This window comes from Scyliorhinus torazame, chromosome 2 (genome assembly GCF_047496885.1).
Source record: "Scyliorhinus torazame isolate Kashiwa2021f chromosome 2, sScyTor2.1, whole genome shotgun sequence".
Classification (NCBI taxonomy): domain Eukaryota; kingdom Metazoa; phylum Chordata; class Chondrichthyes; order Carcharhiniformes; family Scyliorhinidae; genus Scyliorhinus; species Scyliorhinus torazame.
The window spans coordinates 152,876,134-152,893,316 of record NC_092708.1 but is presented as its reverse complement, the minus strand read 5'-3'; the positions used below and the strand labels follow the sequence as shown (position 1 = coordinate 152,893,316).

Below are 17,183 nucleotides of genomic sequence, written 5' to 3'. Positions count from 1 at the left end.
CAAGTCCACTGTGAAATTGGCATCCATTAATCTTCAGGAAAGGTTTGTTGCATTTTAATATCTTCTCAATGAAATGCTCTGAAAGACTATTTGCATTTCAGCATCCTATCGAGACTAGTAGTCCAGCTTCCAGACTGGTGTTTCATGTATATTGGCAGGAAAGAAAGGACACTGTTTATGGGCAGCACGGTAGCATGGTGGTTAGCACAATTGCTTCACAGCTCCAGGGTCCCAAGTTCGATTCCTGCTTGGGTCACTGTCTGTGCGGAGTCTGCACGTTCTCCCCGTGTGTGCGTGGGTTTCCTCCGGGTGTTCCGGTTTCCTCCCACAGTCCAAAGATGTGCAGGTTAGGTGGGTTGGCCATGCTAAATTGCCCTTAGTGTCCAAAATTGCCCTTAGTGTTGGGTGGGGTTACTGGGTTATGGGGATAGGGTGGAGGTGTGCGGTTAGGTAGGGTGCTCTTTAAAGAGCCGGTGCAGACGCGATGGGCCGAATGGCCTCCTTCTGCACTGTAAATTCTATAAAGCAGAGTGTTCATTCTCCAGTTCGTTTTTATAGTATAATATCTGTTTGCCATATATCTCGGAGTATAACTGTGTGGGTGTGACATTATCAAACCATGAGATCATTTAAGCAGAGCCTGATCCGGACCTGTGTCTTCCATACACCTCGACCCTGTCTCAGCAATAGTACCCTTGCCTATGTTTCCAGGTTCAAATCCTATTCCAAGGACCTGTTCCTAAAAACATATGCTGACATTTCAGCTCAATACTATTATTGGAAGTGCCCCTGCCACAGGACCGAAACAGCTCTTATCAAAGTCACATGGCATCTTATGTGACTGTGACAAAGGTGAACTCTCCCTCCTAATCCCCTTCAATGTGGCTGCAGCCTTTGACATGGTTGACCACACCATCCCCACCCAACACCACTCCACTGTCATCCAGCTACATGGGACTACTCTCACCCAGTTCTATTCTTATCTATCTCATCATAGCCAGGGAACCATTTGCAATGGCTTTTCTTCCTGCTCTGGGACCATTACCTCTAGTACCCCCAAGGACCATTCCTGGGCCCCTCCCTATTTCTGATCCAGTGGTGCTCCCAGTGACATCATCCGAAAACACATACATAGAACATACAGTGCAGAAGGAGGCCATTTGGCCCATTGAGTTTGCACCGACCCACTTAAGTCCTCACTTCCACCCTATCCCTGTAACCCAATAGCCCCTCATAACGTTTTTGGACACTAAGGGCAATTTAGCGTGGCCAATCCACCTAACCTGCACATCTTTGGACTGTGGGAGGAAACCGAAGCACCCGGAGGAAATCCACGCTGACACGGGGAGAACATGAGATAGTGACCCAGCGGGGAATCGAACCTGGGACCCTGGCGCTGTGAAGCCACAGTGCTATCCACTTGTGCTACCGTGCTGCCCATACATATGCTAATGGAACCCAGCTCTGTCTCTCCACCACCTATTTCTGCTCCTCCACTGTTAGGTTGTGGATCAGGGGCTCTAGAATCTTTTAACATGGAGACAAAAACATGGAGACAAAGTCTCAGACAACCAAGGTGGATCTTCTAACCAGCCCACCTCATATTTCCCTCTATCTGTCCTCCGAGCATCCGTTTCTGGGGTCCACAGACCTGACAATACCCCCACGCCACACAATCCGCCCCCCCCCCCCCCCCCCAAGCCCCGGAACAAAATTCCTGTGATTTGTGGTTATTTTTCCTGGAATTTCACAACTTAAGCTCCACTCCTCAGTCAAAACCCAGGGCCAAGATATGGCCCACACTGTGACTCTATGCTCTAGATTCCCAGACCAAGGGAAATATTTTCTCAGCCTCTATCTTGTCAAGCCCCTTAAGAGCTTCATACCTTTCAATCATCAGTCATTGTTCTAAACTCCAAAGAATTTGGTCTAATTTTCTCAATCTCTTCTTCTAGGGCACCCCACTCCATCATCACATGAACCTGTATTTATTCCACTTCTCTAGGGCAAGTATGTCCTTCCTTAGGTAAGGATACCAAAATTGCACGCAGGACTCCAGGTGTGCCTTCACCAATGCCTTGTATAAATGCACTGAGACTTCTTTACTCTTGTACTCCATTCCTTTGTAATAAACATCAGCACACCACATGCTTTCCAAATTGCTTGCTGTACCTGCAAGTTAACTTTCAGTGATCCATGTACAAAGACACACAAGCCCCTTTATGTGCAAACCGTTCCCAGTCTCTGAACATATTTTTTTTAATCTGTTTTTTTATTTTTTCTTACCAAAGTGGATAACTTCACACATTGCCTCATTGTATTCCATCTTCTTTCCCAGGCATCCAATGGGTCTATAAACCCCTATTGAGTCTTTGGGTTCCCTTATTGCTTACTTAGCAGCAAACTTGGAGGTGTAACATTCAATCCCCCATTCATTAATAAAGATTGCAAACAGCTGAGGTTCAAGTATTAACCCTTGCGGTACCCTGCAAGTTACAGTCTGCCAACCCACAAAACGTTCAGAGTATTCCTAATCTCTGTTTTCTGTCCATTAACTAATCCTCAATCCATTCAAATATATTATCCTTGATCCTATCAACCCTAATTTTTAGTGGCACTTCATCGAATGCTTTTTTCAAAATCCAAATACACTGCATCCACTGATTCTCCCTTATTCCAGTAAGAAGTCTTACAACATCAGGTTAAAGCCCAACAGGTTTGTTTCGAATCACTAGCTTTCGGAGCACAGCTCCTTCCCCAGGTGAATGAAAAGGTGGGTTCCAGAAACACATATACAGACAAAGTCAATGATGCAAGATGATACTTTTAATGTAAGTCTTTGCAGGTAATTAAGTCTTTACAGGTCCAGACGGAGCAACTGGAGAGCGGGATAATCACATGTCAAAGAGGTGTGAATTGTCTCAAGCCAGGACAGTTGGTAGGATTTTGCAAGCCCAGGCCAGATGGTGGGGGGTGAATGTAATGCGACATGAATCCAAGGTTCCGGTTGAGGCCGTACTCATGTGTGCGGAACGTGGCTATACATTTCTGCTTGGCAATTCTGCGTTGTCGCGGGTCCTGGAGGCCGTCTTAGAGAACGCTTACCCGAAGATCAGAGGCTGAATGCCCTTGACTCCTGAAGTGTTCCTAGACTGGAAGGGAATATTCCTGTCTGGCGATTGTCGCACAATGTCCTTTCATCTGTTGTTGCAGTGTCTGCATGGTCTCGCCAATGTACCACGCTTCGGGACATCCTTTCCTGCAGCGTATGAGGTAGACAATGTTGGCCGAGTCGCACGAGTATGTACCACGTACCTGGTGGGTGGTGCTCTCACGTGTAATGGTGGTACCCATGTCGATGATCTGGCGCGTCTTGCAGAGATTGCCATGGCAGGGTTGTGTGGTGACGTGGTTACTGTTCTGAAGGCTGGGTAGTTTGCTGCAAACAATGGTCTGTTTGACATTGCGCGGTTGTTTGAAGGCAAGTAGTGGGGGTGTGGGGATGACTTTGGCAAGATGTTCATCTTCATCGATGGAGTGTTGGAGGCTGCAAAGAAGATGTCGCAGTTTCTCTGCTCTGGAGAAGTACTGGACGACGAAGGGTACTCTGTCGGTTGTGTCCTGTGTTTGTCTTCTGAAGAGGTCGGTGCGTTTTTTTGCTGTGGCGCATTGGAACTGTCGGTCGATGAGTCGAGCGCCATATAACGTTCGTACGAGGGCATCTTTCAGCTTCCGTAGATGTCTGTTACGCTCCTCCTCGTCTGAGCAGATCCTGTGCATACGGAGGACTTGTCATTGATCATAGAATTTACAGTGCAGAAGAAGGAGGCCATTCGGCCCATCGAGTCTGCAGCGGCTCTTGGAAAGAGCACCCTACCCAAGGTCCACACCTCCACCCTATCCCCATAACCCAATAACCCCACCCAACACTAAGGGCAATTTTGGACACTAAGGGCAATTTATCATGGCCAATCCACCTAACCTGCACATCTTTGGACTGTGGGAGGAAACCGGAGCACCCGGAGGAAACCCACGCACACACGGGGAGGATATGCAGACTCCGCACAGACAGTGACCCAAGCCGGAATCAAACCTGGGACCCTGGAGCTGTGAAGCAATTGTGCTATCCACAATGCTACCATGCTGCCCCAAGGGGATAGGGGATGGCTTCTTTAATGTGTTTAGGGTGGAAGCTGGAGAGGTGGAGTATCGTGAGGTTAGCCGTGGGCTTGCGGTAAAGCGAAGTGCTGAGGTGACCGTCCTTACTGGAGATGAGTGTGTCTAAGAATGCAACCGATTCTGGAGAGTAATCCATGGTGAGTCTGATGGTGGGATGGAACTTATTGATGTCATCGTGTAGTCGTTTCAGTGATTCTTTGCCTTGGGTCCAACGGAAGAAATGTCATCGATGTATCTGGTGTATAATGTCAGTTGAAGGTCCTGTGCGGTGAGTAGGTCTTGTTCAAACTTGTGCATGAAGATGTTGGCATATTGAGGTGTGAATTTGGTCCCCATGGCTGTTCCGTGCGTCTGGATGAAGAACTTGTTGTCAAAGGCGAAGACGTTGTGATCCAGAATGAAGCGGATGAGTTGCAGAATTGTGTCTGGAGATTGTCAGTTGTCGGTATTGAGTACTGAGGCTGTTGCAGCAATGCCGTCGTCATGGGGGATGCTGGTATAGAGTGCCGAAACGTCCATTGTGACGAGAAATGTTCCTGGTTCAACTGGTCCATGGGTGCTGAGTTTCTGTAAGAAGCCCGTCGTATCGCGACAGAAGCTGGGCGTTCGTTGTACGATGGGTTTCAAGATGCTGTCGATGTAGCCAGATAGGTTTTCACACAGGGTCCCATTGCCTGAAACGATAGGGCGGCCTGGTGTGTTGGCCTTGTGTATTTTCGGGAGACAGTAGAGATCTCCAACGCGGGGAGTACGTGGGATGAGAGCACGTAGGGTGTTCTGAAGGTCTGGATCCAAGGTCTTGATCAGTCTGTTGAGTATTCGGGTGTGTTCCTTGGTTGGATCTGCGGGTAACTGTCTGTAGTGTTCCTGGTTGTTGAGTTGTCGGTACACTTCTTTGCAGTAATCCGTTCTGTTCAGTATGACGGTGGCCCCTCCTTTGTCTGCTGGTTTGATGACGATGCTGTGGTTGGTCTTGAGAGCGCGGATGGCATTGCGTTGTGCTTGGGTGACGTTCGGGGTTGTCTTGTGAATGCGACTGATGAATCTGGCATTGACGCGACTCCTGACGGCTTGAGCATACATATCGAGTCTAAGGCAGCGGCCTTCCGGAGGGGTCCAATTCGGCTCTTTCCTCGTCGGTTGCTGCACCGCAGATCTCTCGGTCTGCTGTTCCAGTTCATTGGTTGTCTCTTTGGGTTCTCTGTCGGCCTCTTGGGGTCTGTGGAAGAACTCTCGGAAGCCTCATTTGCCTGATGAATTCCTCAGTGTCTGCCACGCGATGATAGGGTCCATTTTGGTGGTGGTGCAGAAATTGAGCCCTCTGCTTAGGACTTCAATTTCGTCTGGTTGAAGGGTGTAGTCCGACAAGTTGACAATAGATTTCCCTGTATTGTTTTCTACTGTGGTACCAGGGGAGGCTTGGTTGCTGCTGATGGTGATGTCGAGCTTCCTGTTCTTGGTGTGGATATAGATGGCGTAGTATCATTGTCTCATCTGTTTGGCGGTGTTCTGCAGCTGGTCTGCTGCGTCCTGAGCGCAAAGTTGAGAATATGGACTCCATCTTGGTTTCCAGGTTGCGGCGTCTGCTGTAGAGCTGGTGTACAAGGTGGTTGAGGAGTGTGAGAGAGGTGCGACGGAAGAGTCTCTCAGTGCAGTCTGTGTTGTAGGTCGACATGAGTGGTTTTGTGATCTGTAGCCCTTTCAGGATCTTGTCTGCTTCCTTGCATCTTTGTAGAAACTTAATATCAGTGTCTATATGCACGATCTCCATGGAGATCCTCTCCACTTTGAGCCGGCAGTTTGCGCGTCGATCCCCACACCCCACTACGATCCCCACTACTTGCCTTCAAACAACCGCGCAACCTCAAACAGACCATTGCTTGCAGCAAACTACCCAGCCTTCAGAACAGCGATCACGACACCACACAACCCTGCTATGGCAATCGCTGCAAGGCGTGCCAGATCATTAACATGGGGTTCACCATTACTCATGAGAACACCACCCACCAGGTACATGGTACATACTCGTGCGACTCAGCCAACGTTGTCTACCTCCTACGCTGCAGGAAAGGTTGTCCCGAAGCATGGTACATTGGCGAGACCATGCAGACGCTGCAATAACGGATGAACGGACATCGTGCGACAATCGCCAGGCAGGAATGTTCCCTTCTAGTCGGGGAACACTTCAGCAGTCAAGGGCATTCAGCCTCTGATCTTCGGGTAAGCGTTCTCTAAGGCGGCCTCCAGGACACGCGACAACGCAGAATTGCCAAGCAGAAATGTATAGCCACGTTCCGCACACATGAGTACGGCCTCAACCGGGACCTTGGATTCATGTCGCATTACATTCACCCTCCACCATCTGGCCTGGGCTGGCAAAATCCTACCAACTGTCCTGGCTTGAGACAATTCACACCTCTTTAACCTGTGATTATCCCTCTCTCCAGTTGCTCCATCTGGACCTGTAAAGACTTAATTACCTGCAAAGACACGCATTCAAAGTATCGTCTTGCATCATTGACTTTATCTATATATATGTTTCTGGAACCCACCTCTTCATTCACCTGAGGAAGGATCTGTGCCCCGAAAGCTAGTGATTCAAAGCAAATCTGTTGGGCTTTAACCTGGTGTTGTAAGATTTCTTACTGTGCTCACCCCTGTCCAACGCCGGCATCTCCACATCGTGTCTCCCTTATCCATCTTACTACTTACAATCTTAAACAACTCTTAACAGATTTGGCAAACAGGATTTTCCTTTCATAAATCTATGTTGAGTCTGTTCAGTCATCTTATGAATTTCCACGTGCCTGTTACCAAGCCCGTAATCATAGATTCTAGCATTCAAACTCGGTTTCTTGGCAAATATGTATCTTCAATCAACACCACTAAAACAGAGAATCTAGCCACTTACTTAATTGGTGTGCATGGAAAATTGGTGTGCGCAAGCTGGCTACCATACATTAGGTAGGTAGGTAATTAGCTATAATCCATGAGGGACTGTATATAGGCTCTCTCTCTACTGAACAGAGACAATTGATTATATAATTTGAGGGGCACCACTCCATATTAAGTATGGACAGTTAAGTTCCATCTCAGCCAGAACAGGAATTGAACCCGTGCTGCTTGCGTTATTCTCAACCACATGCGAACCAACAGAGCTAACTGCCACCCTATCACATGTTACAACAATGAATACGCTTCAAAAATGCTTCAGTAGCTGAACTAAAACAGTGCACACTTAATAGGGAGTTTCAGAGTTGATTGAAAAGAGTGTGGAATAAAGGAATTACACCCACTTCCAAAGAAGGATATAGTAAAATTTTAATGTACCATTTAAATAGTAAGTTACCCAGGATGACAATTTATTCCAAAATATTTTAATTTTGTGGGATTTTATTGTTGTGCTTTTTCTAAAGATATAACTGAATTTTAGGTTTATTATTCTAATTGGATTGCTAAGATTTATAAATTAGCTTAAATGAATAGCATCACTCTAATTTTCAACCAACCATATAGGGGAACCAACCATATGCCAAAGGAGAAAATGAAGGTTGTGAGCAATTATTCTTTCTCCTGTTAATTTCAGTTCACAAATTTGCAAAGAACAAGACTTTGGACTGTGTATTCAGATTACTGATACATTGCTGCTGTTGTTTTACCCACTTCTATTTTCTACAAGAGAACATTTAATGTCTGGTCTACAGAATTCTTACCTCTTTCAGATGCACAGCAAAGAGTCCATCTGTCTGTTTGCTAACAGACACACTGGTGATGTCCATCACGGGAACGGTGGATTTGATCTGACCTGATTTTTGATCGGCTATGATGAATTTGCTTTGGGTTAATAGGAAGATTCTTGGAGCTCCCTACATCAAACAAGAACAACTGTCATTAGAAATAAGGTCAGAGCTCTGCTCAAAGGAATGAGTCATCATTTCAACCTTCTCAAGCTTATCGTGATTTTCAAAATAATGTTGCTGCAAATTTGACAGTAACCTACACACAACTATATTAGATGTTCTTGCTGAAACCAAAGTTTCCTCAAGCTATATTTGACTCTTGTGCTTTAAAAGGGAGTTGGATAATTTCCAAGTGCTCTGATTTGTACATTACAAACAATCCCATCCACCCAGCAGTGTATCAGTCGCCTTAATGCTCTTTCAATCAGTGCATGCTTAGTGGTCAGTTTCAAGGTTACAAATTGGGGTAGGATAACAGCTAAACATTTCTGCTTGGGGAACAATTTGTAGGTATATCTTTTCCTTCCAACTAATTACCTCTTGTTTGCAGTTGAGAGTATCAAGTGACAAAACCAATCATTCAAAATATAAAATGATCAAAGTGCAATAAAACATTTTTTTCTTCAGCTTTCGCCTCTTTTTCCATCTGCATTGACAGCCCATTTTAAAATGGAGGTAGTGTGCCTCAAATCCAGATAGTCAGAAACCAGAGTTTTCCAAAAACTGGGCATTTCTGTATGATGCCATGTATCAATTTTAATTGCGTGAGTAAAATGACTTGGGACACAGTGCCAAGTATTGCATTGGCACAATGAAATGCTGGACTAGTTATTGCATTCAGAGTTTTCTAATTGATTCTTGGCTCTATTCTATTCAGCTCGGCCCAGTCTGCCCAACCTGACCTGAACCTGAATAGAACCTCGAACCCAGCCAAACAGCTAATAAAATAGCAAAGTCATTCAAACGGGCACTCCTGGTGGTGGCACATAGGTGGAAGTTGCACATTAGGTGACTCCTGCTAGAATCTTTGTTTTATGAGTCTTTATGCCCAGTCTCCAGGGTACTTTTTAGATGAGTTGGTGTGGGAAGTCCTAAGGAGTCGGTGGAATGTCAAAGTTCCAGATGAAAGGTCAGGGGAAGAAGGCGGCAAGCGAATGTCCACCGTCGAGTGTTGCTGTGAATCCAACAGAAAGAAAGATAGCGGGGGCGGTTTGTCGGGTGGAGCCGCTCCCATCACGGTTGAGACTCTGGCCGAGGTGGTGTTGGGGGAGTTTGAAAGGCTATTTGCCAAACATTTAGAGGGGCTACGGAGGGAGATGATGGTTTCGCTTAAAGAGTAGGTGTCCCAATAAAGGTTGCATTAACTAAGATGTTGGTCGAGGTGTGGGAGCAAGAAGAGAAGTTGAAGGGGGCGGAGGAAGCATTGTCGCAACATAGCGACCAGTTCACTGTGATGGATGAGGAGCTGCGGAGGGTGGTGGAGGTCCATGAAGGTCTAAGATCCAAGGTGGAGTACCTGGCCAACAGGACAAGGAGAAAAAATTTGAGGATTGTGTGTCTGCCCGAGGGGGTGGAGGGCCCGAAGCCGACCGAATATTTTGCGAACGTGTTCGCCAAGTTGATGGGGAGGGGGAAGTAGGTTTCTATTGTACGGGGGAGGTGTTGCCGTCGGTGGTTTGGGAGGCCCTGAAGGCAGTAGTGAGGGAAGGGGTGATCTTGTTTAACATTAATGTAGATAGGGAGTAGAGGGAGGAGCACCAACGATTGATGGAAGAGATTTTGGAGGTGGATGGGAGGTATGCAGGGATCCAGATCCAGGCCTCTTGGCAAAGAGGAAGGCTTGACCTGCTGTCCATGGGGAAATGGGTGCGTCAGCTGCGAAGGACAAGGGGGACTGCCTATAAGTACAGGGAGAAGGTGGATCGTATGTTGGTAGGTTAGCTTCGTAGGCAGGCTGCGGCAAGGGAGCAAGTTGGTTTCCGGATAGGACGGGGGAGTCGGTGGTGGCCCAGGAGCAGATTAACAAGGTGTTTGAAGAGTTCTATAGGGACATGTATAAGTCGGAGCCACCAGAGGATGAGCGAGGTTTTGGGGATAGAGTGCCAGAGGTTGGGTGAAATGGAAAAGGAGGGTCTGGAAGAGTCAGTAGGGGTAGAGGAAGTGAAGGCAGAAAATGGGAAGATGCAGGTGGGGAAGGCATCGTGAGCAGATAGGTTCCCAGTCGAATTTTACAAGAATTTAAGCTCAAACTGGTGAAGTTGCTGGTGGAAATGTTTGAGGACGCGATGATGAGGGGGTTCTTGCCAATGGGATATGCCATACATCTCGTTGCTGCTTAAGAAGGATAAGGACCCAGTAGAGTGTGGGTCGCACAGGCCCATAACACTGCTGAATGTGGATGCCAAGATATTGGCAAAGGTCCTGGTGTTAAGGTTGGAGGTGTGCCTTCCGAGGGTGATTGGGGAGGATCAGACAGGAGTCGTTAAGGCCAGACAGTTGTCACTGAATGTGGGGCGGATGCTGAATGTGGTGCTTTCTCCGACAGAGAGAAGGGGGTTGGAGGTGGTGGTGGAATTAGATGCGGAAAAGGCGTTTGATCAGGTGCAATGGAGTTATCTGATTGTGGTTAAAAGCAAATTACTGCGGATGCTGGAATCTGAAACGAAAGAGAAAATGGTGGAAAATCTCAGCAAGTCTGGCAACATCAGTAAGGAGAGAAAGAGCTAACGTTTCGAGTCCGATGACTCTTTGTCAAAGCTTTGTCAGGCTCCGGCTGATGTACGACAGACGAGAGTCGGAAAAGCAAACTGTGGCTTTAATCAGATAAAAGACACCAGAATGAGGGCAGGGCTGGAGGTTAGCTACCTTTATACTTGAGCCCGAGGGGCGGAGCCAGCAGGGACAACCTATCATGTGAGAGTACCTTTAAGACCTGGATGTTTAAGCAATGTACCTTTAAGAAAACAGTGATGTCAGAGAGTGGTGGAGCTGGGCTTTAGATCAGCCAGTTTGCAGTTTAGTTTTGCAGTTTGAAAAGCAGCTTGTGTGTGTCTGTGTGTTTCCAAAGAGCTGCAGTTTGGAGTTTGAAAAGAGCTTGGGAGTGTCTGTGTTTGCAGTGAGCTGGATCTCTGCCATGAAAGACTATCTCTGTATCATTTGGGTGATATAAACTCATAATTAGTAAAGCCTTTAACCTGATGTGATTCTGTTTAAAAGTGTTAAGTCTCTTGGGAGTTTGAAGCAACATTTTGAGGAATTATTTACTGTTGTAATATTTTCTGAGTTATCTTTGAAGTAAGGGGTGTTAAGACATCCAATGTATATTAAAGATGTTAAGTTGAGTTCATGGAATAAACAGTGTTTTGTGTTTAAAAACCCACGTGTCCATAATTGTAATCCCACACCTAGGGAACAAGCCATGTGCTAGGAAAAGCAACAAATACATTAAAAGGGGAGGTTGGTTGAACTCCATGATACATTTTGGGCTTCTGAAAACGCCTTGCCCATAACAAAGCCCAGACATGTAACAAACAGTAAGAACAGTAAGTACCATAAGTAAAAACAGTATGTACAATATAATACAGTGGTTCACCACATTCACCCCCTGTTAAAAAAAAGAGTCCGGCAGGGGTGAAGTGGACGGGTTGAATTAGAGATCGAGTCTGTTGGGGGCTTTGACCTTCCGCTGCGATCGCCTCAGTCCCGGCTGTGGTGAGGACACTGGTGTCGGATGAAGTGTTGAGGCCTGCGTATCCAGGAGTGTGTTGTCTTCCGGATAAGTAGCAACGGAGGGAGACGGTGTAGAGTTGTGAGTAGCAATGGGGGGGGGAGGGAGAGTGTAGAGTTGGGGGTAGTGGTGATGGTCGCTGGGGAGCCTGCGGGTGCCAAGTCCTGAAGGGAGACTGTGTCCTCCCGCCCGTCATGGTGTGCCACGTAGGCATATTGGGGGTTAGCATGGAGGAGAAGGACCCGTTCGACCAGGGGATCCGACTTGTGACTACTCGCATGCTTCAGGAGGAGGACGGGCCCTGGAACTGTCGGCCAGGACGGGAGCGAGACCCCTGAGCTGGAGTTCCTGGGGAAGACAAACATCCTCTCATGAGGGGTCACATTGGTGGCGGTACACAGGAGCGACCGGATGGAGTGGAGTGCATCGGGAAGGACCTCCTGCCAGCTGGAGACAGGGAGACCTCTAGACCGTAGGGCAAGAAGGACGGCCTTCCGGACCGTCGCGTTCTCCCTCTCCACCTGTCCATTTCCCCAGGGGTTGTAGCTGGTACTCCTGCTTGAGGCGATGCCCTTGCTAAGCAGGAACTGACGCAGCTCATTACTCATGATGGAGGAACCCCGATCGCTATAGATGTAAGTGGGGAAACCGAACAAGGTGAAGAGGCCGTGCAGGGCCTTGTTGACTGTGGCAGAGGTCATGTCAGGGCACGGGATGGTGAAAGGGAAATGTGAGTACTCATCAATGATGTTGAGAAAGTACACATTACGGTCAGTCGAGGGGAGGGGCCCTTTGAAATCGATGCTGAGGCGCTCAAAGGGGCAGGAGGCCTTTACCAGGTGTGCTCTATCCGGCTGATAGAAGTGCGGTTTGCACTCCGCGCAGACCTGTAAGTCCCTGGTCATGGTCCTGACCTCCTCGATGGAGTAAGGCAGGTTGCAGGCCTTGATAAAATGGAAAAAACGGGTAACCCCGGGTGACAGAGATCATTGTGGAGGGCCCGAAGTCGGTCTACTTGTGCGCTGGCACATGTACTGCGGGATAGGGCATCTGGGGGCTCATTGAGCTTCCCAGGTCGATACAAGATATCATAATTATAGGTGGAGAGTTCGATCCTCCACTTTAGGATCTTATCATTCTTGATTTTGCCCCACTGCATATTGTTAAACATGAAGGCAACTGACCGTTGGTCAGTGAGGAGAGTGAATCGCCTGCCGGCCAGGTAATGCCTCCAATGTCGCACAGCTTCCACAATGGCCTGGGCTTCCTTTTCAACGGAGGAAGGTCGAATTTCAGAGCCCTGGAAGATACGGGAGAAGAAAGCCACGGGCCTGACCGCCTGGTTGAGGGTAACGGCCAGGGCAAAGTCAGGCGCATTGCTCTCCACTTGGAACGGGATGGACTCGTCTACTGCATACATCGTGACTTTGGCAATATCTGTTTTGATGCGGTTGAAGGCCAGGCGGGCCTCAGCCGTCAGGGAAAAAATGGTGGATTTAATGAGTGGGCGGGCCTTGTCCGCATAATTGGGGACCCACTGGGCATAATAGGAAAACAACCCTAGGCATCTCTTCAGGGTCTTGGGGCATTGGGGAGTGGAAGTTCCAGGAGGGACGCATGCGGTCGGGATCGGGCCCTAGGACTCCGTTTTCCACAAGGTAGCCAAGGATGGCTAGTCAGGTTGTGCGGAAAACGCATTTCTCCTTATTGTATGTTAGGTTAAGGAGCTTGGCGGTGTGGAGGAAATGTTGGAGGTTAGCGTCATGGTCCTGCTGGTCATGGCCGCAGATGGTGACATTATCCAGATACAGGAACTTGGCCCGCAGCCCGTACTGGTCAACCATTCGGTCCATCTCCCGTTGGAAGACCGAGACTCCATTGGTGACGCCGAAGGGAACCCTGAGGAAGTGGTAGAGGCGGCCATCTGCCTCGAAGGCAGTGTATTGGCAGTCCTCCGGGCGGATAAGGAGCTGGTGGTACGCGGACTTCAAGTCAATAGTGGTAAAGACTCGGTACTGCGCAATCTGATTGACCATGTCAGATATGCGGGGAGAGGGTACGCATCGAGTTGCGTGTACCGGTTGATGGCCTGACTGTAATCGATGACCATCCGGTGCTTCTCCCCAGTTTTGACGACCACCACTTGGTTTCTCCAGGGGATAGTACTGGCCTCTATGATCACTTCCCGCAGGAGTCGCTGGACCTCCGACCTGATAAAGGCCTTGTCCCGAGCACTATATCATCTGCTCCTAGTGGCAACGGGCTTACAGTCCAGGGTGAGGTTAGCAAAGAGCGGGGGTGGGGCGACCTTTAGGGTCGAGAGGCTACAGACGGTGAGAGGGGGCAGGGGTCCATCGAACTCCAAGGTAAGACTTTTGAGGTGGCATTGGAAATCTAGACCTAGTAGTAGGGCAGCGCAGAATTGGGGGAGGACGTAGAGCTTGAAATTTTTGTACTCGACGTCCCGTACTGTAAGGGTTGCGATACGGTACCCACAGACTTCCACGGAATGTGATTCAGAAGGCAGGGAGAATTTCTGGGTCGCGGGTAAAATTGGGAGGGAGCAGCGCCGTACCGTATCTGGGTGAATGAAACCCTCCGCACTCCCGGAGTCGAAGAGGCAGGCCGTCTCGTGGCCGTTGAGCGGACAGCCATCATGGATTTAGTGAGGTGATGAGGTTGAAATTGGTCGAGGGTGATGGAGGGGAGCTTAGGAAGGTGGGTGGGCTGATCAAGGGTAGCGGAGGCCAGCGTACGATCTGGTGAGCAGGGGTTCCGGGAGGCGGTGGGGTGATTCCAAGGTGGCGGCCCCCACGGGTCACACGTGGCGGGTGGTGTTGAAGATGGCGGCTCCCATGGGTCGCACATAGCGGATGACGTGGAAGATGGGGGCGGTCCCCGTGGGCTACACGCAGCGTTGCTGGGTTTAGAAACAGGTCGGGCCTGGCAGGCTTTAGAGAAGTGGCCCTTCTTTCTTCACCCAATGCAGATTGCACTCCTCGCTGGGCAGCGTTGTCTGGGGTGCTTACCCTGGCCACAGAAGTAACATTTAGGGCCTCCTGAGTTGGCGGGTCGCTGCGCGGCACAGGATTGCGGTGCCCCGGGTCGGTTGATGGTGGCGCCCACGACGTCCACGAGGTAGTCGCGTGGTCGGAGGTGTAGGCATCCATGTTATGGAAGGCCACTTCCAACGAGTCCGAGAGTTGTACTGTGTCTTGGAGGTCGAGTGTACCCCCTTCTAGTAGGCGCTGGCGGATGTAATTAGATTTTATGCCTCTGCGACATAGGCGTCCTGGATCAGCAATTCGGTGTGCTTGACAGCCGATACCACCTTACAACTGCAGTTCCGGCCGAGTACCCACAAGGCGCGCAGAAATTCAGCTTGCCATTCTCCGGGGCACTGTCGCCTCGTGGCAAGGAGGTGCCTAGCGTACACCTCGTTGACTTCCTTAACATATTGCCCCTTCAACAGCGTTATCGCATCCTCGAACGAGGTAGCGTCTCGGATAAGAAGGAAAACTTGCGGGCTCACCCGGGAGTTGAGGACTCGCAGCTTGTGGGTCTCAGCGACGGCGGGGGCGGAGGAATCAATGTAAGATTCGAAGCAGCTTAGCCAGTGTTCAAACGTGGCAGTGGCATCGGCTGCTTGGGAGTCCAGCTCCAAGCGATCAGGCTTGAGTGATGGATCCATCTTAAAATTTTAGCTGAATAAATTGATGTACCATCAATGATGACAGACGAGAGTCGGAAGAGTAAACTGTGGCTTTAATCAGCTAAAAGACAGCTGCTGGCAGCCGGTCCCAGAATGAGGGCAGGGCTGGAGGTTAGCTACCTTTAAACTTGAGCCCATGGGGCGGAGCCAGCAGGGACAAACCCAGACATGTAACAAACAGTAAGAACAGTAAGTACCATAAGTATGAACAGTATGTACAATATAATACAGTGATTCACCACAGCGGCGAATGCAGAGAAGGTTCGGGGATGGAATAGGGAGGTGGGGGCATTGTGGGTAAGGATGGAGGCAGGCTCATGTAGGGGGTGAGGGTTGTGGGCACTGGCAACAGCATTACTCCTGATGGCCCAAGGGAAGTATTTGGTTAATCCGATGGTGGTGGCCACGCTGAAGATTTGGAGACAGTTTCGGCAGCATTTTAGGTTGGGAGCGGGGTTGGGGGGGTATGCCAATCAGGGCAGATTACGGGTTTGAACCGGGGAGGATGGATGAGATCCGGGGATGGGAGGAGAGGGAGACCCGTCCCGCCCATACAGGGCCACCTTTCGGCGCCGGAGCAGCGCGCAGCACTCCGGCGGCGTGCTGGCCCCTGAGGGCCGCTGAATCGCTGGACCGGGAGACCCGTTGACGCCGGCGTGCACCACTCCGATGTTTACGCCAATGTCAACACTTGGCCGGGATTTTGGAGAATCCGGACTCTGATATTTTACTGTCCTATGAACTGGGGTTACGGAGAACAATTGTTCAGCAGCAGCCTGGATGAGATTAGCTAATTCATTCATTACAAGGTTGAACCTGGAACTTTACTGCTCCATATTACTCATTATGGAATCACATGCTGTATTTTACCCATTATGTCACCAGGCAGCCTGTTTTTCTAGTTTAGGTTGGATCAAAGTGCAAAGACATTGGCCCTGAATTTCCACAGAGCTGCAGGGCTTGCATTTACTGAAGTGGGGTTCCCACCGCACTTTAGGTAAGGTTATGGTGGTGGAATGAAAACATCTCTGGGAAAATACCAGTCCCAAACAAACACTTCAAACCAAACTCCTCTGACCTTGCCATTAGCTCGATTAATTTTGTTCACAACATCTGCCAGCAAAATCTTCTCTTCCACAGCAGCAGTCAGCTTCTGGTATCTGGGATTCTTACTGATTTCCAGATAATCACCTTGGAAAGGTTGACAAACACTGGAGAGGAAAATTCCAGAACTGAAGTTACAATGAACAGTTACACTGTCATTTTATGTGCCTATGTTATCACAATGTTTTCATTTAACAGAACTCCAAATACCCGATTAGCATTTCAAAGTCTGGTAGCTGAATCCAAATACAGTTGGCGCTGCCCAAGATCAACGGTGATAAAAATGTAATCATGAACAGCAACATTTTCATGTTAATACCATTCTACTTTCAAAAACAAATAACATTAAGGGAGCTGATACGATCACACAACTCCACTATGAACAAACTGGACAAACTAAAATTGTTTTGCAAATATTTGGCTGCCATTGTCTGAAAAGGTTTGTTTAGCTCTATAGGTGCCAGGCAGGGTGGGGAACCTCACCTAAATGGCTATTCCCCATGCAGGAGCAAAAACAGTGACTGTAATAGTTCATTTAATCACCCATTTGTCCCATAATATGATTTCATTGAATGGCAGAGCAGCCTTGATGGGCTGAATGTCCATCTGCTCCTTTGATATATGGTCATAACAACCTGCCCCACGGTCACCCTAATGCACTTTTCAACCAGGGTCACTGAATAAAAATCAGAGGCAGGAACTCTGGCCACCACAGCTGAAA

At 48.7% G+C, this 17,183-nt stretch overlaps 1 protein-coding gene across 5 annotated transcripts in view; it reads right to left on the bottom strand.

The window, feature by feature from the left end:
- Positions 1–17,183, bottom strand: part of myo1b (myosin IB) — a 436,008-nt gene that overhangs the window by 20,875 nt on the left and 397,950 nt on the right. For all 5 annotated transcript variants that reach the window (XM_072478525.1, XM_072478546.1, XM_072478553.1 and 2 more), the window contains 2 exons: positions 16,437–16,569; positions 7,893–8,045 (listed from right to left, as the gene is read on the bottom strand). In XM_072478525.1, coding sequence (XP_072334626.1) covers positions 7,893–8,045; positions 16,437–16,569 — 286 coding nt within the window. The remainder of the gene's footprint in view (positions 1–7,892; positions 8,046–16,436; positions 16,570–17,183) is intronic.